Raw genomic sequence first — 22162 nt, 5'->3', positions numbered from 1 at the left:
TGTCCCTGTGATAACTGATGTGTGAAGACCAAATTAATCATAGGCTGGACCATTCGCACCCTTGATTGGAGCAAATCAAAGGGGACTGGGCAGCAGCAAGCACTCACTGCTCTCTGTCCATAACCAGGAAAGTGATATGAGCAGTTGCTCACCCTCCTGTCACCTTGACTCCCCCACTGTGATGGACAGTGTCCTCGACCTGGGAGCCAGAGCAAACCCTTCTTTCCTTAAATTGCTTTTTAAAAAGGGCTTTTGAGCCGGGCGGTGGTGGCGCACGCCTTTAATCCCAGCACTCGGGAGGCAGAGGCAGGCGGATCTCTGTGAGTTCGAGGCCAGCCTGGTCTACAAGAGCTAGTTCCAGGACAGGCTCCAAAACCACAGAGAAACCCTGTCTCGAAAAACCAAAAAATAAAAATAAATAAATAAAAAATTAAAAGGGCTTTTGATTTCATGCATTAATTTCTTGTGCGTGTGTCCACAAGTCAGAGGGCAATTTGTGGGAGTTGTCTTTCTCTCCTTCCGCCATATGAGCCCCAGGAAAGGGACTCAGGTGGTGAGGACTGGCAGTGAGAGTCTGAGCCATGTGGCTGGCCTTTTGTCATAGCAACAGGAAGAAACTAACACATAGCTACACATCAAAGGCTCAATTCCTGGCTGGGTCACTTGGGCAAGAGTGTGGCCTTGGTCATGTTATCTGCCTCATAGTCACTGGAGAAAATTATGGGCACCCTGAAGGCTGTGACAATAATTACAAGATATCTAATGCCAGCTTCAGGCTATCCAAGTTGCAGACAGTGGATATTTGTATTGACAGCCACTGTTTACCTTGGAATAAACATACATTTGCTATATTTATCATCTTAAGCTTTTACAGCCTTAGGAGTGAGTGACCCTAATTTTAATGTATTTCGAGGCTATTTTTATTTCATGATCTGATAACTAAATGGTATTAGCTCTCATTACCATTAGTGGTTTTCTGTGGCTCACTTTTTGTTCAAATCGGAACCTTCAAGATTGAGAGAGATTGGGGCAATACTGACGATCTTATTCTCGTGCTTCAGCTTCTAAGAAGCCCCACGTCCCTGGAAAACATAGTGTGCCAGGGCTATCTAAGTGCGCCAGGGATATCTAAGTGGGGGAGGGTGTGGAATAATGTCTCTGTGGTTTGTTTGGAATTTGACTTATGCCTCATGACCAGTAGTAAGCAGTTAAACAAGGGGACAGTCCACATAGATGCTCAAGGCTCCACCAACCATCCTTTCTAGAGGTTGCAAAGAGGGACCCAGCCGGATCATCCCAACACCACACTCATTCCATACAATATGTAGTAGGGGTTAGAGGAAGAAACTCGCTGAGACTGTAAAATATGGGTTTTAAGAGAAAAGATTTTGCCTTACACCTGCTCTTCCATAAACCAAGGGAGGAAGGCTCTAAGGCAGCCACTTGTTGATGCTTGTATGATGGAAGAAAAGAGAGGTTTATAAGAAGAGGATATCAAACACTTAGGCCCTTGAGAAGACACTCTGTGGTTCTTACAGAGGCTCCAGAATAGAAGAAAATAAGAGCGGCTCCCTCCTCCCTTCTTTGAGCTTGATCTCCATGGTTCTATGCACCTAGGGAAGAAGGCAGTATAGAAACACTAGAGAAAACAAGAAGGGAGAGGTAACCTGCCACCATTTGGCATGGATCCACATAAGATCTAAAAAAGCTTCAAAGGGGGGAGAGGGCTTCTAGACTCACAAAAATGGGAGAATTGGTGCTTCTTGGAAGCCACATTTCTTCATATAGGCTCTGTTTGCTGGCCACAAGCAGAGGCATGGCTCCTTTAAGAGATGACTTCCTGGTTTGTACAGGTGGTACTAATGACTCTGGCTCATCTGGGAGATTCTGTTAGAAAGCACTTCCATGGGTTTTGAAGGCAACATGCTGCAAGTTACTTGGTAGCAGCATGGGCCAACTGCTTCTGAGAGTTGGTGTGGTAAAGATGGCTCCCAGAGCTGGCGGTAAACGGGATTTTGTCATGTTGAAAAGCCAAGCAGGGTGAAACCAACTGTCAAAGTGGTTGCTCTGGTCCTAGCCACGCCAGCCTAACAGTTTACAACAGTGATCAAAACAATATTACAGATATGCAATAAAGAGAGATTCAGACAGAAATAAACCTCTGAACGCGTCACAATGTGTTTAAAAACATGTACATAGACTTGGGAGAGAGAAGAAAAAGAGTATAGACAGTGATAAAAAATAGTTTAAAAAAATAAAACAAAGTCCTTAAAGAGACAGTAAAATTAGTATAAAAGAATACAGACAGTCATAGATTAAAGGAGTAAAGATAATAAATATTAAAAAGTAATAGAAAAGCCACATAAAGATGGAAAATACACAGAGTCTGGTTTATGTTTATTATTGTGTTTTCTCTGAATTTCTTGACTGCAGAGAGACATTTGATTCTGGGAACTGCTAAACTAAACCAACACACATATTTCAGAGGTATCTTGACTTCAAAATTTGAGTCTAAGGACATGTTATTTTGGAAAAGAAGTTCTGATTTTGCTTCCACAGAAGATGGGAACTTGTGCATTCCTTCCAGGCTAATGTGGTTTGATGGAACAAGAAACCCTCCCCTGCAAAAGATCTCCATGAGCCCTAAAAATACAACAAACAGCAGGAAGAAATTTAGGGAAACTATGCCCAATTTCCCAAAATGATTGTTTATAAATGTTTGTTTTCATTTAAGGGAGATATGATATAGAAATGAAAACTTTACATTGGTATGGATTTTGGTTTATTGATATTAATTTAAGGTCAATTTGTTATATGTGTATTTCTACTCTTGTTTAAGGTATTGTGTTTGTGCAGCTCATTTTAAAAATGTAATCTGTATTTAAAAATACAGATTAATAGATAGTCATCTATAATAGTCAAACTTGTAGTCATGTTAGTTAGGTTTTCTAGATGTACAGAAATATATTTCAGATGGATAGGTATTCTTCAAACTTTTCTTTTCTTTTCTTTTGGTTTTTTGAGACAGTGTTTCTCTGTAGCTTTGGGAACCTGTCCTAGAACTAGCTCTTGTAGACCAGATTGGCCTTGAACTCACAGAGATCCGCCTGCCTCTGCCTCCCAAGTGCTGGGATTAAAGGCGTGTGCCACCACCACCAGGCAGAACTTGGGCTTTTTTTCAACAGTGAGAAGCACCAATAACTTCAGATAGGTTGATGGACATTAAAGAAATTTGTTATGGAATTTGCCTTCAATGTGACAAGGTTAGTCATTTGGGCAAAAAACTGTTCTTGCCTGGACTGCTTGATGTTATGTTGTACCCATAGTTACTGCTGAACTTGTCAAATGAAGGTGAGACAGTCTTTCAGGGTTCCTGCTTCATGAAAAGGTCTGCCAGACATTCTGCAGGGCACAGAAGAAAGTGACTGACAAAATTCCAATAGGCAAAACAGTCTTCCAAATTTCCTGCTTTGTGGAAAAGTCTGCTGGATACTATGGGCCTGTAGGCTGAAGATGGATGCCCCAACATTACAGAAGAACTTTGGGTTCCAGGCAATGAGATGTCTCTATCAATTCTAGAGTTTGGAAAGCTTTTTACAATACACTTCCTGTTTACTTGGGTAATATTATATCCTTCTGGAGTCTGTGATGTTTTTCAAGACAGATAGTTACAGTTATAATTTTCCTTAGTTATGATAAAAGATAAATTAGATATAAAACTTCAAACTCACAAAAATATTGTAATTGTAATTCTTATTTGATACCTGTTTTGTTATATGTAATTTTAGTATGTTAAAGTTAAAACCTTCTTTGTTATTTAGACAGAGAGGGGAGATGATATGGGATTCCCTTCTATATGCTGTGAATATGTTTTATTACTATTGGTTAATAAAGAAGCTGCTTTGGCCTATTGCAGGACAGAATAAAACCAGGTGGGAAATCTGAACAAAGATCTAGAGAGAGAGCAGGCAGAGTCAGGGAGATGCTATGGAGCTGCTGAGGGACAAGGATTCCAGAACCTTACTGGTAGGCCACAGCCTTGTAGTGATACACAGATTAATAGAAATTGGTTAATTTAAGATGTAAGAGCTAGCAAGGAATTTGCCTAAGCTATTGGCCAAAGGATATTGTAATTAAAATAATTTCTGTGTGATTATTCAGGTATGGATGGCCTGAAAACCAAAGGAATAGTCTCCATTGACACCCCTCTTTCTAAGGAAATAGTGGTCACAATCCATTTTCTGCAGTTGCCTCCAGTCCTGAGCTTATCAGCAGCAATGTCCCTTTAAGCACGGTGTCTTAAGTTTTTGCCACTGGTCTTTAGAATCTATTGATTGCATTACTGCATTCTGGATGGGATGGGGATTTGATATTTTATCAGTTAGTCTTGCCGTGTTCCCTTAAGATTTATGCATCATTTTACCTAGACTGTAGTTCAGGGCAACAGTGAGGATGAGGTTGTATTCATAACAACACGCACTCAGGAGGCAGTTCAAAGCCCTGAGCCAAAATTGTGTTACATCTGCTCCCTCGCAAACACACACCATCACATTACAGATGGTTCAGCAACGCTTACAGCAGTGAAGAAAAGGCCCCACGGGGCTAGGGAGATGATCCTGCCCTATTTTTGAAGACCCTTAAATATTTCTTTTGTCTTTCTCTTGTTCACACTCTGATCCGAGGCAGAATTGCTCTCTAGAATAAAAGACCCTTCTATTCTGGCCCCACTGTTCTCTTTAAGAAAAGATACCTACCCTTTCTGAAAAATGGATGTGGATTGGGCTGAGGAAAGGAGTGGGGCAGGAGGAGGGGAAGGGGTGGGAATGGGGAGAGTTATGTAAAATGAGAAAAGATTGTATTAAAAACAATTTTTACATATAAAAAAGAGACCCCTGAAGGTGCTGTCTGCGGTGTTCAGAACTCTCCTCCCATCCTCCTCCGTCACAGTTTTTTTTTCCTGAATTTGCAAGGTCTTGTTCTTGAAGCACAATTAATAAAAACTCAGAGACAGAAATTGTGGTTCAGCCGAAGATCAGAAGAGCAAAACAGTCAGCCACTGACTCTTACCTGGGACTCTGAACAGAACCAGAAAAAGAACAATCCCCATCCTCCATACCCATCCCCACCATCAGGTACCATCACGGGTACTCAGCAATGACCCAGGACACTTGCACGGTCACAAACATCCCATCCTTCCTGCAGATTCTCAGAGTTCTGAGCTAACCACAGCACTAGAGAAATGTTCTCATCATAGGGTCCATAATGCCCAAGGTAGAAAATTAGTCCATGTTTTAATACCCCCATCCCAGGCCTGAGATTCCATTCTAAATTAATTATGTTCATAAAGGCTTTGGGGGTTCTGAGTTCTCTGCTAGGCACATACCTTACTGAAACTCCGGGGAAAATGATGTGATAGAATCTCCCTTAAATAGAAGAAAAGAAACGGAGGCACAGAGAAGTGAAGTGATACATCCCTGGTCATCCAGCTAGCAAATGTCCCACTTGAAATAAAAACCAGATTCTCTTTGGCTCGAGGGCCCATATCTTTTTCACTAAATTCTAATGACTACTCTCACTTCATTGAGCTCAGCAATTTGAATTCCTCCTTTTTTATCCCTCTGGAGAAAAGAGAGAACTAGACACATATCATTTCAAGTAGAAACCCATAAATATGTAAATAAAATATAACGTGCAATCAGCCCTCAGGTGAAGGGAATAGAAAAAGAGCTCTTGAAATCAGCAACGGAGCAACCATCTCTGACCAGGCAAAGTGGGTTTCTACTTGGGGAATTGGAACTTTGCTTGACCACGATGAAGTGGGCTCTCAGGCAGCAGGTCTTTGATTTACAGGAACCGGCAATCACTCAGCTTACTGTATGGATTGGTGAACCTATAACAGGGCTGTGAAGAGAGGCACCCGGGGGGAATGGAAGAATGGGGTTTCCAGGGAAGAAGAGGCACAACTTTAGATTGCTAACATCTTGATTTGAGAGGATGGGAAATGCTTGTAGAAAGCAAAACCAAGGCTGATATGTGGGTGTCGTTTGGAGGCAGATCTGGAGGGACAGTGTGGCAGAGTCTTTTTGTGTGGTGTTTAGATGGTTCTTTTCAGAAACCAATAGGATGGGGCTGAAGCCATTGGAACTGACACCTACAGAAGAGCTGCAGAGCTAGGCTGGGTTAATACGGTACGTCTTGCTTTCCCCAGTGGTAAATTTCTTCAGTGTCATTGCCTTCAGGGTTCTATACAAACCCTAAATAATGAATGCAGTAGCCTTCTTTTGATGTAAGGTATTGTTAAGTAGTACAGGCTGGCCTTTAACTCATGACTGCCACAGCCACCAGTGTGCTGGGGACTAGAGATGTGTCCCACAATGCCTAACTGTCTGTACTTGGAACCTAAAGGATTTTTCCTGTGTGTGACCCCAACCTGAGTTCTACAACAATTAAGTCAACACTGGGTAGAGAAAACAGTAAGAGTTCAGGTGCTTCAACAGGGAAGCAGTCTGCATGGACAGTGTGGCCCGCCCTTTAGAGGCAAGGTTCAAAGTGAGCTGCCCAGTGTACAGCATCCCTGAACTCACATTGCTACCCGGATGTCTGCTGTCTGGGATTTTCTAGAGCAGTGGTTCTCAGCCTTCCCAGAGCTGCAACCATTTAATACAGTTCCACGTGTTTAGTAACCCCCAACCATAACATTATTTTGTTGCTGCCTAATTCTGCTAGTTATGAGTCATAATGTAAGTATCTGATATGCAGAATATCTGATATGCAGCCCCCGAAGGGGTTACAGCTCACAGGTTGAGACCCACTATGCTAGAGGAAAACACTCAATGTTCTTGGTAAGAAAGCGGCCCAGAATGCAGATGACACCATGAGCATCATGCTCTGAAGTGGGAATCCTCATGAGATGGTGAAGAACTAGAGAACACGGCTAGAGCTGTGCTAGTCCTGATAATCGTCCAGGCTAGCCTTCTCTTCTGTGTGTTAATGGCTCACAATAATAATGTCCGTAACAGAAGCACTGACAGCTTGTGATTCGTTTCATTACAGGAGTCTGAAGAGCATTTTGAGATTTTCAAAACACTTTGATATACATCATTGTCTTTGCCCCTAGGCCTTTATCCCAGGAAGGATGATGAATGATTAAAATGAGGGAAAGAAACAAAATGACGAATTAAAAATGAATGAAGCATTCTGAGAGGAAAGCAGGAGGACAGAGAGAATTAAACTGATTTTATCAGTGCTAAGGAGGTCCCCAACCCTAACGTCCAGGTGAAGTTAGAGACGTTCTCATGGAAAAAGCTCAAATTCCTTAAGCTCTAGACTAATACATTCCCATTGCCTGCTAGTCATCTTCCTCTAAACAAATCATATTCTCTCCCTTAACATCTTCAGCACTTACCATCTCAGAATAAGATTCTCCCTCTCATACCTCAGTTACCTATACCACAAACCCTAGATGTCCCCTTAGACCCTCTTCTCCCTTCCCCACATATGTAGATTGCTGTGACTCTGGCTATGGTATAACCAGCTAAGCATGTGCTCTGAACTCCTGCCTATTCGTCCTGCACGCTCTGTAGCCAAACTCTTAATGTCTCCCCCTTAAAGGGCCAGCCTCAGCTTCTCGGTTTCTGCTACACCAAGGATCTATCTGGTCATACCCAGTAGAACAAGAATATTCCCCCACCTGCCCTCACTGACTTGGTCACCCTGGTATCTTTTGGAGCTTAGCTGAGCTTATAACATAACCACTGCCAAGCTTCTGCCCCTGCCTGTCCTGTCCTTTCAAAGCCAGCCTCTTCCCCCACTGCCTAGAACAGAGATTGGCTCATAGAAGAGAATGAGTAAGTGTTTGAAAGGACAAATGCAGCCATTCATTTTTAGCTGGTCTCCATAGTTACTGCCCAACCCTGTACTTGAGAGGACACTCGTGAGCAGAGGAATCCACCCCCAACTCCTTTAAAGCAGTGGCAAGGAGACTTCGTTCTCAGCACTTGCATGCTGTGCAGCCTTGACCCAGTCATGTGAGTGGCAGTCCGCCTCTCAGAGTTCAAGTCACACACTCCGTGGGTCTACTCGCAGTGGGCACACCAATGTGCCACAGATGCAATGTTCGCATTTGCAGCTGTGTGAGTCAGGACTTCTGATTGCACGGTCTTACTCTTGTACTTTCTGATTCATTGGGTGAGGAGAGGCTAGGTCTGAGCTTACATGAAACTTAATTCTTTTGGGTTTTTGTAACATAATACCATAGATTGGGTTATTTATAAATAATGGAAATTGGCTTTTTACAGTCATAGTAAAGGCTGGATTGCTGGCCATAGACGCATCTTCTCACTATGCCCTCACTTGGTGAATAATCAAGAGAGAATTCTGGATCCTCTCTTCTAATGGTGCAAATCTACCCATGACATAGTTGTTCCAAAGGCTCCGTCTCCTACACTATCATATGGAGACCCAGGTTTCAACATAAGAGTCATAGTAAACCAAAGTGCCCAGTCTCTAGCCATACTGGTGTCCCTGGTCCAGGAATCCCACACTGGGAAATGCTGCTCCAAATGTGCCTAAGGACACTGCTTGCTGACCCCGTCTTCCTTCACAAAGCATGCTATTTCAACACCCAAACTTCATGTTTATACCTTACCACCCTTTTCTATTTTTCTTGAATCTTTACCCAGCCTACAAATTCCTCTGGGCAAAAATTATACTTCCACACTCTGTTTTGCAAAATAATGAGTACATTTCCAGCGTGATTAATAATAGAGTAGGGGAAGGGGAGAAAACTCCGAATAGTGAAGGTAATAAAGAGCATCTACAAATGGATATCAGCCCGAAATTCTCTTAAAAATTAATTATAAAGCAAAGAACAGACTACCATCAGTGGCAATGGAAAAAAAGATGATTTTCTTTATGACATAGTTTAAGAATGTAGGCTATTTGAGATTTAAGTCTAACTTACTTAAACACCACCATTTCTGGAAATACAATACCACAAACAACATTTCAACTCCTAATTTTTACAACGATAGTCAGACCATTGTGTCTGTCACATGTAAAATCCATTAGGCAGCCGTGGCAACTGTTTGCGATAGGTTATAAATTTTTATTGAGATGATCATCTCGCGATTGAATTTCTAAGTGCATTATATGATCATGAGCAAATAAGTCCACAGGGGCTTTGAAAGTGCTTTGAATGCCATTTCCAAAGATCAAAGCCCTTACATTTACCTTGCGGAGAAAGAGAAGCCTTATCAACAGGTTCAAATCAATTATTTTTATGAATGACTATTGCATGGCAGAGCTGAGGTAAGGAATTGCCTGCCTTAATAACATATCCTTCTGTCCTTTGAAAGCAGTTAGCTTCATAATCAGGTTTCAATGAGGAATTTTACCAAAGATCTGTTTAGAAAAATCATTGGGAAAATGGACTCTCTGTTCATCACAGTGGTTCAATAATTTTCAAAGGAGTAAGTCTGGACCATAGCAATATTAGTGCTCCTTGGCTTCTACACATTAGGAGCACTCCTGAGACGCGAAAGAGGGGCTGCTGTCGCTTCTGCTCGAACACTCAAACTGGCTCATGAACAACTGAAAATTCAAGCTTGTTCCAAAACCATTGATCTAGGAGGGAGCAATGCAAGCACAGAGCAAATGTACTTATATGTGACTGTGCTCATAGACGACATAAGTAGAGTAAAAACTTGAAGTCACACAGAAACACACACACACACACACACACAGTTCCCCTCAGTTCACCACTGTGGTCAGACACGCCCATTTCCACCTGGTGTTTCCTTTCCATCTAATTCAGATGGCTTCTTCTGCCTCCCAGTAACTCACAGGCTGCAAACCCCTACCTCTACTTGTAAAGAAAATACTGAGCTTTCCGGGAGGTGTCTGCGAGCAGCAGATAGCGTCTTGTACTTTTTCCTCCACCTGATGTCTAAAATTGAGCTCCTATGCACATCAGATGGTGCTCTCATTTTCATGGCTTACTAAGGAAGTAGGGATAGCCTCTGTCCTTGCTTTTCCTCCTAATCCCTGTGTTTTTTTTTTTTTTTTTTTTTTTTTTTTTTTGGTTTTTCGAGACAGGGTTTCTCTGTAGCTTTGGAGCCTGTCCTGGAACTAGCTCTTGTAGACCAGGCTGGTCTCGAACTCACAGAGATCCGCCTACCTCTGCCTCCCAAGTGCTGGGATTAAAGGTGTGCGCCACCACCGCCCGGCCCCTGTGTTCTTTATAGCATAATACAGTGAGGGGAAACAATTTTAGTGGCATGACTGTCAAATTCTAACAGGCTTGATACAACATCCTCCGCTGTGTCCCATGTTGGTGTACCTATGAATTCTTCACTCAGAGGCAATGTTGCTTCATTTTCCCTCAGAAGCCCATGCTGGATACGTCACTAGGCCCGGGACCACAACAGTACAGTAGCTCTGAGCTCAGTATGTTATACCAGGGACGCTCACCTTTCTATTCATCATGATGTCGCTAAAGGCTCTGGAGTCAGAAAACCTGAGTGCAAATCCTGAGTGTACCACTGGCCATATGGGGAGCCCGGATAAAGTTAGAAAATACTGAGCCACTCTCCCTTCATGTATACAAGAAACAAAAGTACTTCCATGGAGTGGTACTTGAGGGTGATAAGGACAGATGGTGAGTTTTAGAAAAATGAACACCAGTCTCTTTTAATTTCATGGGTTCCATTCAGAGATCCAAGCTCAGCCAACAGACAAAGCCAAGAGACCCCGGGAATAATCTTGTATGCAGAGAACCTTTCCAATCACATCCACCCCAGCGGCGCTTAGGCAGGAACACCAGGGAAACAGCTGGAGCCAGAAACCCACAGTTAACTTAGAATCCAGAGGTCCCCAGAAGGACTGTCCCAAGTCTCACTCTTTAGTCAGAAGCCAGGAGCTCCCAGAGGATATGGAGTTGGGAAATTCTGAGGAACCAAGGCAGTTTCAGAGTCAATTCTGAGACACTCGCAGAACCAGGAAGCTATAGCGATGTAACTGGCAAGAGGATCTCCTCAGAGACAAAGCTAGAACCAGGAAGCACCAGGACAATGACCAGGGTCACAGACTAAGCAAACTACACCTACTAGATATACAACTGTAACCAGAAGCCTGCAGGAACGTAGTTGACATGGGGACTTTGAGGGCTACAATCAGAGGCAGGATCTCTTGGAGATAAGAACCAAAGCCCATTAGAGACATGCAAACGGCACTAGGATTCCTCACAATGATAGAGCCAATGCCCCATCAGAAATACTGTCAACATCTTGAGCATATCCGTGACAAGACCAAAGACAGAAGGTTCTAGAATCACATCCAGAGCTGAGAGTTTCTCTCAAGTCTGAACAAGCCTTTAATGGTCTTTCCATCAAAGGCAGCACATCTACACCAGAGGAACCTGTGTCCAAGAGCCAAGAGGAGGGCCAATCAGAACAGCACAACATCTGGAGGGACGTCCTTACCTGCACACTTGGTCCTGGTGGTAAGAGGAGGTCCTGGTGGTCCTGTGCCTCCCTCGCCTGGCCGTGTGAGCAGCACCCGGATCTCATATTCCACATCAGGGTCCAGATGCCAGAGCTTGTAGTTGGGAGAGTCCACGATGTGGGTCTCAGCCCAGGTGCCCGTGGTAGTGCGGTATTCCACTTCCTTCAGAATGATGGGGCCGTCCCCAATAATGGAGTTGGCATTTGGCTTAATCCACAGGTAGGTGGCCCCCACCGCCAGCAGTTCTGGGGGAGCGATGGGCGTGGGAGGCTCTGTAAGAAAGCAAGCAAGCCAAGGAATTTCAGTCTTAAGTTTACGAAGTAGAATCCAAGCATGTAAAGAAAAGTGGCCAAACTCTCAACAAAACCATAGAGAGGGCTATCGAAATGGCAGCTAAAGGAGCTTGTGCCAACCATGATACCCTGAGATGGATTGAAAGAACCCACATGGTAGAAGGAAAAATGACCCCCAAAAGTTGTCCCTGACCTCCACAAGGGCATAAATTCTCTCTCTCTCTCTCTCTCTCTCTCTCTCTCTCTCTCTCTCTCTCTCTCTCTCTCTCTCTCTCTTTCTCTCTCTCTCTCTCGTTACCATTTAGAGTAACTTATATGAATGTATGTTTAGGAATGACTGGTTGCGATTGCATAACATGGCAGGGGGCTGATTCTCCCTCTCTCAGCAGCCTTTAGTTGCCTATAGTTCTTCATCCAGGGGTGGAGCCTTGTGAGATTTTTCCCATCCATGCTGGCAAACCATCTGGTGTTGGACATTATGTGGGTACTGTTGAGGGAACCATGTAATTGCAGTTTCATGGGTGCAACTCTCATATATAGAAGGCACTATCTCACATCGGATGCCCGCATCCTGTGGCCCTTCACCATCTTTCTCCTCTTCCATGATCTACTCTGAGCTTTCACTGTGGGGATCGTGTTATAGACAGATGTAACATTTGGGGCTGGACACCCCACAGTCTGTTGTCTGCATTTTACCAATTGTGGGTATGCTGATTAGTTTTATGTCAACTTGACACAAGCTGTTTGATGTGGGGAGGTAGTCCATTATGGGCATTGCCAATCCTGGGCTGGTGGTCCTGGGTTCTGTAAGAAAACAGACTGAGCAAGTCACAAGAGCCAGCTAGTAAGCAGTACTCCTCCAAGGCCTCTGCATCAGCTCCTGCCTCCAGGTTCCTGCCCAGTCTGAGTTCCTGTCCTGACTTCCTCCAGTGGTAAGCAGTGATGTGGAATCATACGCCAAATAAACCCTTTCTTCTCCAAGTTGCTTTGGTTATAGTGTTTGTCACAGCAATCATAACTCTGACTAAGACAGTGGGTTTCCCCAATTAGCTCCATATACTGCAACAGGAATTTTCTTTGATAGGGTCTAATAGCAAAACTTATCCATGGGAAGAAAGATACGTATTTAGAATACAGTTAAGCACTACACTGATCTAGAAAAGTGCCTGCAGTAGATCCTCCTCTAGAGCCCATGATATCAACCATTATGGGGTGCTGAATAGGTTTACAGTAACCAACCATAAATTCACTCCCATTAAGGATCCTTAAATCCAATTAGACAGTTGGACACTAATCCCAAGATATCATTGACACTATTGTACCACTGGGATATCTTGCCAGACTGGTCACTGCCATGGTTAGTAGGTAGCTGGGTAAAACTGACTGCTTTTCTCCCGTGGCAGCCTGCACAGAACCTTTGGATACTGTGAGACCTAGTCCTCCAGGAGGAGGCTTTCAGGCCAGTTCCACCTCAGATCACACACACTGTTAGCAGAAACCTCTGCAGATGGCGGGGTGAACATGGATAGGAGACGGTGATGCAACAAGAATCCAGCTTTGCCCTCACCCTGACATGTTTCTGCCAGCAGAGTGTCTTTGGCTAACAGGAGCATAGCAGGAATCAAGGGCCAAAGGAAAGGTCATAGCAAGTTCTCTGCTAACTTATCTATGTGACAGCTCCCTTAGTCAATATATATTTAACCAAATAGACATAACAAAACTCATAGAGCAATTAACAACCCCCTGCAGGGTCTCCATATGTAGGTCAGGCTGACCTCAGACTCACTCTGTATCCAGAATGGTTTCAAATGCCAGGTTCCCTTGCCTTGGCCTTCCAATTACAGGAATTATAGGTATGCATCACCATGTCTTACCACGTGGCCATCTGTTTGTTTTGAGATGTCTTTCAGGCTTTATTTTACTTTCTGAAAAATGTTTTATTTGAAGCTGGAGAAATACCTCAGTGGATAAGATCATTTGTGTGCTCTTGAAGAAGACCTGAATTCAAATCTCAGCACACACCTGGTAGCTCATAATTATGTCTAACTCCAGTTACAGCAGAGGATCTTCTAACATTCATGCACACCAGGTACACAAACGGTACACACACACACACACACACACACACGGGTTAAATATTCATGTGCATAAAATAAAATAAATCTTTAAAAATGTAAGTATTTTATTTAATAATCATACGTGCATATTATTTTCACAGGACTTACACAGGATCAGCCATTGTCCCAGCACAAATACAGAGGGGCTCTTGAAGTGCCACCACTACCTGAGGAGTTATGATATCTACTGGGGAGGGAGAGTCACATTTTGTCAGGGATGTGGATTCTGAGATGCAACCCATGATCCAAAGAATTGATTTATTTTTGGTTGTGCATAAGTTTGTGGGTATTTACATGTGAGTGCAGGTACCTGCAGAATCCAGAAGAGAACATCCACCCTCTCAGGCTTGGAGTTACAGCTGCCTGATGTGGGTGCTGGGAACCGAATGTTTCTCTTCTACAACAGCGGGAAGTACTCTTTTCTAAAAATGTTTATTTATTTATGTAATGTACATTGAGGTTTTGCCTGCATGTATGTCTGTATGAGGATATCAGATCCCTGGGAACTGGAGTTACAGACCGTTGTGAACTGTCATGTGGGTGCTGGGAATCATACCTTGGTCCTTTGGAAGAGCAATCAGTGCTATTAACCGCCAAGCCATCTTAACCACTGAAATCTCTCCAGCATCCCTCACTCACATTTTGTTTGTTTTGTTTTTAAAGAAGCATGGTGTGTTCATTATTTTTATTTGTGAAAAACACAGACGTGGGAACAACAACCACAAAAAGTAAGGAAGAGAAAGCATGTCTCTCTTACCAGCCAGTTCTGTACATTCTAATGCAGTTCTTATTCATGTCTCACATTTTCCTGTAGTCTCAATGACACACAGGCTAGTGGTAGATGGTTTTGTTTCCCTCACTTTAAGCACCCTAGAAGATCCAGTTACATGCTACAAGGAAGAGGGAGTTACTGTCTTTTCTAGGTTCTGACTAGACTATAAAATTATGACCCTAAGTGTGCTCCTGCAGTTGAGTATATGTGCTATTCTAGGCTTAGCCATGGTAAATAATTCTGCCACAGACACCTCTATGCAAATGATCTCAGGCCTCCTTGTCTGAGTCTGGTATTGTTTAATGACCAAAAGGCAGGAATGGGTTATCTGTCCAGGAGAATGAACAAGTCCTTGAATCCTAAAGTCGAATATAGAGGTGATGGGGGTGAGAAGCCAAATGCAGATTTATTAAAGAGGTCCTTATTGGGAGGAGTCTCTGGAATGCTCAGATGAGCAAAGCGTGGGTGATGTTAGTTTGGAACTCAGGTGGATACTTCGGGATAAAGACTTATTCTGTGTTTTTCTTTTAATTAATGGCCAGGCATTAAGGATTCTCCAAAAGCAGAATAATTTGCTATAAACCAGGGGGTGGACAATATTCTCTCAGTGTGACTCGAAGCACACATCTTGAGGGACAACTTCAGATTGCCTCTATTACAGCTCACCGTTTGGTCAGAGAGGGGAATTAAGCAGATTAGTCAAGCTAGGTGCTTTCTTTACAAAGCCATAGAGGTTATTACTCAGGACCTTGTTATCTCCAAGGTGTTTGCAAATTGATTTTGGGATAATTTGTTCCAGGTAGAGAAGTTAAGTTGGCAGGCAGATAATTTCTGAACTCGTCCTTTGTGCATTTTAAATATATGGAGCCTCTGAGGCCATTATCAACTCTCGGGAGCTCCCATCAGTCTCCAGTGAGGCCTCAAGGGTGGTATTTTGTAGCTCCATGATGACTCTGCCTAATTCCTTAATATAATTATTCACAGAGCGGCTCTGGATGGGACGAAGAGCAACCCACTCCAATGCTGTGGGAGCTGAGCGGTGGCTGCACTCAGCTCTTCCATCGACTCCAATGCTGTGGGAGCTGAGCAGTGGCTGCACTCAGCTCTCCCATCGACTTTCGCCCATGGTTTACTGCTCTCCTATTTCAGGCATTAGCAGTTTTCAATTTCTGACCACCAGAAAGAAAATACAGTATTAATCTTTCCAAACATTTACTCTCTTTTCATGTATTTCTAATGGTAGCTACAAGTGCAATAACAAACATCTTCTCGAGTGTATAAATGTACCCATCTCAAATGGCTTGCAGGTTCACAAGTTCATGTGCAGTCTAGGTGTTGTGGCGCTCTCTCTCTCTCTCATCTCACTGTCTGTCTGTCTTCTCAAAAAAGACCATGTAAGCTCCTCATAGTGTTTCCTGTTTTAAGAATCATGAATGTATCATATTATTGCTTTTAGCTTTTAAATTTTGGTTTTTCTCTTTTCATGAAAAACAGCCTTAAAAGAGAAGGAAGAGGGGATGAGGACAGGACTGTCTTATTAACAAACACTATATCATTTTAAAATTAATAGAAAGATTTGCATTAATTCTTACCATGGATTCTCTTCTGTATCTGAGAAGAACTCTCCAATAAGAGTTCAATATGCAAGAGATATACTTGGACATTCAGTCCAGCTTAGATGATGGCCATCCTAAGACCTCAACACATCTAAAGGAATAGTGAGTCCCAGAGGGCACTATATAAATGGGGTAAGTGAAGCACTGGAACTCAGGGCCAGATTCCTGGCCCTTCCTTTCTCATTTTATACTTTAGATGTTTATGGAATTAACTGCAAGTGTCATTAAAGAATGTGTATACCAGGAGTGTTTGACTTTGAGAAAAACAGAGACCCTAAAAATCCAATAAGAAACTCTAGGTATCCTTCTGGGAAATGTACAAAAGTGCATTGCCCAGAGTTCTGTGCCTCGTTTCAGAAATTCATGTGAATTCTTCTGTTGTAGTTAATCTTCCTTGGCCACGTAACTAGGTCTAAAATCATACAGGGGAGAGACACACTTCAGGGCACCTGTGTCACGAGGCTTCCAGTGATGTTTCGCTGAGGAAGACCTACCCTGAAGATGGGTATCATTGTACCATGGGATGGAGTCCTAGGGCTTAGTAGAAAGGGCAGAGGGGAGAGGGCAGTTAAGCACCAGAATTCCTCTGTCTCTGCTTCTTGGGGACAGATATAATGTGGCCAGCTGCCTCGTGCCCCTTCACCACGTCTTTCCTGTCCTGATGGACTGTAGCCCTAAACTAAAACCTCCAGTACACCTTTCCTCCATTCTGCTGTTCTGTCAGATATTTTGTTAAAACAACAACATAAGTAAATAATAAAGCCTCTGAAGCCCATGTATAAGTCTATGCATTGACAATAGAGAAAATATCAGAGAATCTACAGAACCTACATACCCTTATATTACACTTCTTCGAGACTTTAGACTACCCTTTGTTGCAGGGACAGAGGGTGGGAACATAACCATAAAAGGGATTACAATTCAGCATTTCCAGTTTCCCAGGCTCCCTACCTTTGGGAGAAAATAAGCATGCGAAGGTTTTCATAGAGTGCTGAAGAGTAAATGCCTCAGACCCATGAAAATGGTGCACCCAACACATTCATATCTAAAGCACATAGGCCATATAGGAACCTTCTACAAATGCTTATTTCCAGGACTAGAGATGTAGCTCAGTTGTTACATGTTCATCTAGCAGAGTTCCCAACATTATATACACTGGATATAGTACCCCACACATTAGCCCAGGACTAGAGATGTAGCTCAGTTGTTACATGTTTATCTAGCAGAGTTCCCAACATTATATACACTGGATATAGTGCCCCACACCTTAGCCCAGGACTAGAGAGATAGAGGCAAGAGGGTCAGAAGTGTTAGGTTCTCTTTAGAGACATAATGAATTCTAGACTAGTTTGGGACATATGGGACCCTGTCTTTAGAAAAGAAAAATGTTTTTGAATCCACCTTTCTTTGCATCAACAACATCATTGGGGTCTTGAGATGAACAACTTGGCAGGCAGAAATTTTCGGGGAGAGAAATCTCATCTTTTACAAACCTGAGCATCTCACTGGAAGTTGAAGCTGTCTGTTCCTTGAATCCAGTGGTAAAGTTAAGTACAGGCACTGTGCCATGGAATTAGAGGGTATCATAGCTGAGAAAAAGAGCAATGACAAACCGGGACGTGGGTCATATTGCAGGGGACAACCTGTGAAGGGGCCTGTTGACCAGAAAAGGTCTTCCAGGGGAAGTTCAGGGGAGAGTACTATTGGGTTCAGACATTTACGGGGGTCTCCTAAGTCTGTATTGTGTGGGCAGAAATCACCCAAGGCCAGTCAGATCAAAAACTAAAACCATATATTGTGAAGATTATTCATTCACTCGGGAATACAAACATTCCTGAGATGCTGGTGTGTTCTATGTTTATTCAGTTAAATAATAGAAACAAGAACATTATTTTCTCTAGTGGGCTGACTACCTGGAAGGGGTAATGAGGAAAACTTCTGGAGTTTGTAAATTTTCTATACCTTGAATATGGTTATAGAACTTCCTAGTTTTCCTTCTACTGCTAGTATAAAGACCATGACTGAAAGAAACTCAGGGAGAAAGGGATTTATTTCACCTTGAAAGATACAGACCAGCATTGAGGGCATCAAAGCAAAACTTCAAGGCAGGAGCCAGGGAGGGAAGCTGTCTCCTGGCTTGTTCCCCGTGGCTCACTCAGATTGTTCCTCTTATAGATCCCAGGACCACGAGAACAGTGATTGACACCACCTACAGTGGGCTGGGCCCTCCCACATCAATCATCAATCAAGTAAATGCCTCAGAGACATGGCCGCAGACCAATCTTATGGAGGCATTTTCTCAATTGAGATTCCCTCTTCTGAGAAGACCCCAGCTTGTGTCCAGTTGACAAAACACTAACTAACACAGTGACACTCATCAAAATGGACCTTAAAACACAGACATGTTTGGTTGTGGAAATGGGGTCTTGAAGTTGTATGAGAAACTAGGCTGATGAGATGATTCAGCCAGTCAAAGTTCTTGAGCACAGGCCTGGTGACTTGGGTTCAATCTACAGAATTCATGCTAAAAAGCAAAACAACATGTCTCAGCGCTGCAATCCCTGAACTCCTATATGGCATGAGAGACAGACACAGGAGGACCATGTGAAAGCTCTTGGACCAGCTGAGCCAGAGGATGCAGCTAAACAACACAACAGCAAAAGAGACCCTGTCTCAACAAGGTGGAGGGGGGAACAGACACTTCGAGTTGTCCTACGACTTCCACAGTCATGAACGCATGCACACACACACGTATACACACACACACACACACACACACGCACATACACACACTTATAAATCATAAAAACCAAACCAAAGCATTACTGATCTCTGGTCAGTCAATGAGAAAGACTGTTCGCAGAGATACAGGTTTCTAAATTTATTTAGAATGAATCCTACAAAGTTTATAAGAAGAAAGAAGGCGTTTGAGAGCACATACTCTTTCAGAGAACCTGAACTTTATAACCAGCACCATCATCAGGTGGCTCACAGTCACCTGTAACCTCAGCTCCACGGGATCTGGCAACTCTGACTTCTGAAGACACCTGCGCTCATGTGCACAGAACCACACACACGCGCACACACACACACAATTACTAATAAAAATAAATGTTTAAAAGAAGGTGAACCTTCAATCCTGTGCTATTTCTCTCCAAGAAATTGTATCCTTTTTCTTCCCGATCTTGACTCTCCAGTACATTCCCTAGTGCTCAGTTGCTCAGATACTGTTAGCTCCCAACCAGGAGCTTCCCCACATATAACACAAGCAACCCCTATCCGACCCCCAGCATCCACTATGCAAAGACCAGTGATTGACACCTGATGGCCTCTCAGCCCACAAAGTTTGGAACCAAATCAAGAGGGAGAAAAGTCAGCTGTTAGGGAGCTATAACCTGACTTAGAAAACGGCATTGGCCCCCTCTTGCTGGATATCAAAGCCTACTGAGGAGAAAGATGTTGTGAGCTCCCCTCAATCCCTGGGCTACAGCTGCCCTCAAGATGCCAAAGCTCTCCTTCGATGTATAGATGGTGGAGTGACCCCTTAATGTAATTCGGCCTCATCCTCAGGCAGCAATCTTCAGACCAATTCTGTCTTTCTTTTCCCTGCTGTGAGCACTTGTAACAGTTTGACTCCCAGAAATTCCTACGGAGAGCAAAAGTGCTTCAAGTAGCTGAAGACAGATCGGTGTGTGTATGTATTGTCTGCTTCGAACAGAAATCAAATGTTCTGAGGAAAACTGGAGGTCATTAAGGTATTCAGGGAACCTTAATATGGTTCAGGTAGGGATAGTGTGGCCTCCGGCACATGCTACTTCCTTCTTTACTCTATCAGAGCTTGCATTTATTTTGATTTACTGATCATGTTGTCTCGAGAGGTCTAACAACATGTAAACGTATGTGCACAGGGAGACAAGCACAAAGGATATACTACCATCACTGCCATGCTTTTACAAATGCCATTCAAGTCAGTTGGGCTCTTTTCTTTTTACTCTTAACTAAGTTATGTACAGCTCTGTTTTTCAAATCTGCCGTAAAACTTCTTGTGTTGTGTGGACCACTGAGGTATCTGCAAAGATGCTCAAAGTCACTATAGTAACCGAGAGATTAATGATGCTTATGCAAGACTGATGCATAAAATAGTGGGTCAAGGATTAAGAGATGAGGGGGCCCCGCAGCCAGAGTTCAAGTCTTCTTTGTCCCTTGTTCATCACTTCTCAAATGTGTGACCCTAAATAGTCTACCTGAGCTTTGTGGGGTTTGATTTTCTCACCTCGAGATTGGAAAACTGCTTTATGACATAAGTTGTAGAAATATTTAAATTCTCTAGCTAGGACCACAAGGATTGCCTATGCATTCACTGAGTCTGCCCTGCCTTTCAGAGTCACCAGGGGGGCCTGTTTTCTCATCCTCAGCCTGGTTGGGGGCCAGACAGTCCCTGAGTGCAGTCAATGAACCACAACAAACAATATACTAATGGGTGCTCCTGAAATTATCCTTGGTCCCTCATCTTGAACTTTTGACAGCAAGACAAAACTCTAAGCAAACAATCTAAGTGGGAGATTTAGTTTATATTAGAATTATGGATGTTTCTCTCCATCATGGTGGGGAGGGTATGGGAAGCAGAGGTGCTTATATCACAATAACAACCCAGAATGCAGTGGGAAGATGGAGGGATGGAGGGAGGGGGAGGAATAAAAGGGGGCAGAGAGAAATATCACTGGCTTTCTTCTTCTTCTGTTTTTCCATGAGTCCCCAGCCAATATGGCCAGTGTCTCTCACATTCAGAGCAGGTCCCCCTGTGTAGTAAAACTTCCCTGGCTATGGGGAAACACCCTCACAGGTTCACCAAGACGTGTCCTTCACTAGTGTCCTGAGCATCTCTTGAACCAATCAGATTATCACAGGGTCAAAGCTGAATAAGTATTTGATGTCTTAGCTGGATGTAGCAAAGCACACTTATATATCAGTACCAATATATAAGGCTGAGGCAGGAAGATGGCGGGTTCCAGACTGGTGTGAATAACAGTGAAAACCTGTCTACACGTTTTTAAAAAGGAAGATTTATATATTTGAGAACGTATTTAAGTGTACAGAGAATAATAATAATAAATCCTCTTAAAAGAAAAGGTTAGTGTAGGGGCAAAGAGATGCAGACGTCAGGAGGAATGTTGGAGAGAAGGAGGTGTGGATGTCTGTCTGAGGAGCAGAAGGGTTTGCAGTGGAACAAAGGAAAATAAAACCCTAGGACAGAATGGTTCTCAAAACACAGACGAAGCAAACTCTCAAACAAAGTCTCGAGTTTTCAGACTGTGAAATGTGACGAACACAGGGAGATCCAGACCAAGCCAAACAGAAGGCTCGAGTTTCGGCTCACCTAGGAATATCTTTGACATAAATGACTAGAGAAAAATCCCCAATATCTAGAAAACATACAGCTATCCACCAAAACAAATCAGAAAGACTTCTTTTTTTAAAGAACACGCCAGCCCTCACACTGCATCCTTTCAATCTGAAACCCTGGGATATGGGGAGCATGGAAATGATAATACTAATAATAATTATAACCCAAGTGACAGCAGAGTGAGCTCACAGACTGGACATCTGTGGACACCTGTCAGTGCACTTAGGATGGTAAAATGCTAATTGGTTTTATGATCACAGAAATCCTATGGGTAACAGCTGTGAAGACCAATTTTTTAAAATTTTTCTAAAAAGAAAAGATATCAAGATGAATGTCAAATAATTAGTCATTCAAAGAACCAAGATTGGGACTGAAGTACCTGCCTAAGAGGCTTCACTACCAAGCACTAATGTAAGGATAGCATTACCACAGAGAGAGAAGAGGAGCACTCCTCCGAA

At 43.1% G+C, this 22162-nt stretch overlaps 1 protein-coding gene across 14 annotated transcripts in view; it reads right to left on the bottom strand.

Moving 5' to 3' along the window:
* Ptprt (protein tyrosine phosphatase receptor type T) overlaps nucleotides 1-22162 on the bottom strand; it is a 1077234-nt gene that overhangs the window by 586974 nt on the left and 468098 nt on the right. For all 14 annotated transcript variants that reach the window (XM_057780248.1, XM_057780255.1, XM_057780252.1 and 11 more), the window contains one exon: nucleotides 11481-11774. In XM_057780248.1, the coding sequence (XP_057636231.1) occupies nucleotides 11481-11774 (294 nt within the window). The remainder of the gene's footprint in view (nucleotides 1-11480; nucleotides 11775-22162) is intronic.

The sequence above is a fragment of the Chionomys nivalis genome, chromosome 9 (genome assembly GCF_950005125.1).
Source record: "Chionomys nivalis chromosome 9, mChiNiv1.1, whole genome shotgun sequence".
NCBI lineage: Eukaryota > Metazoa > Chordata > Mammalia > Rodentia > Cricetidae > Chionomys > Chionomys nivalis.
This window is presented reverse-complemented; position numbering and strand designations above follow the sequence as displayed.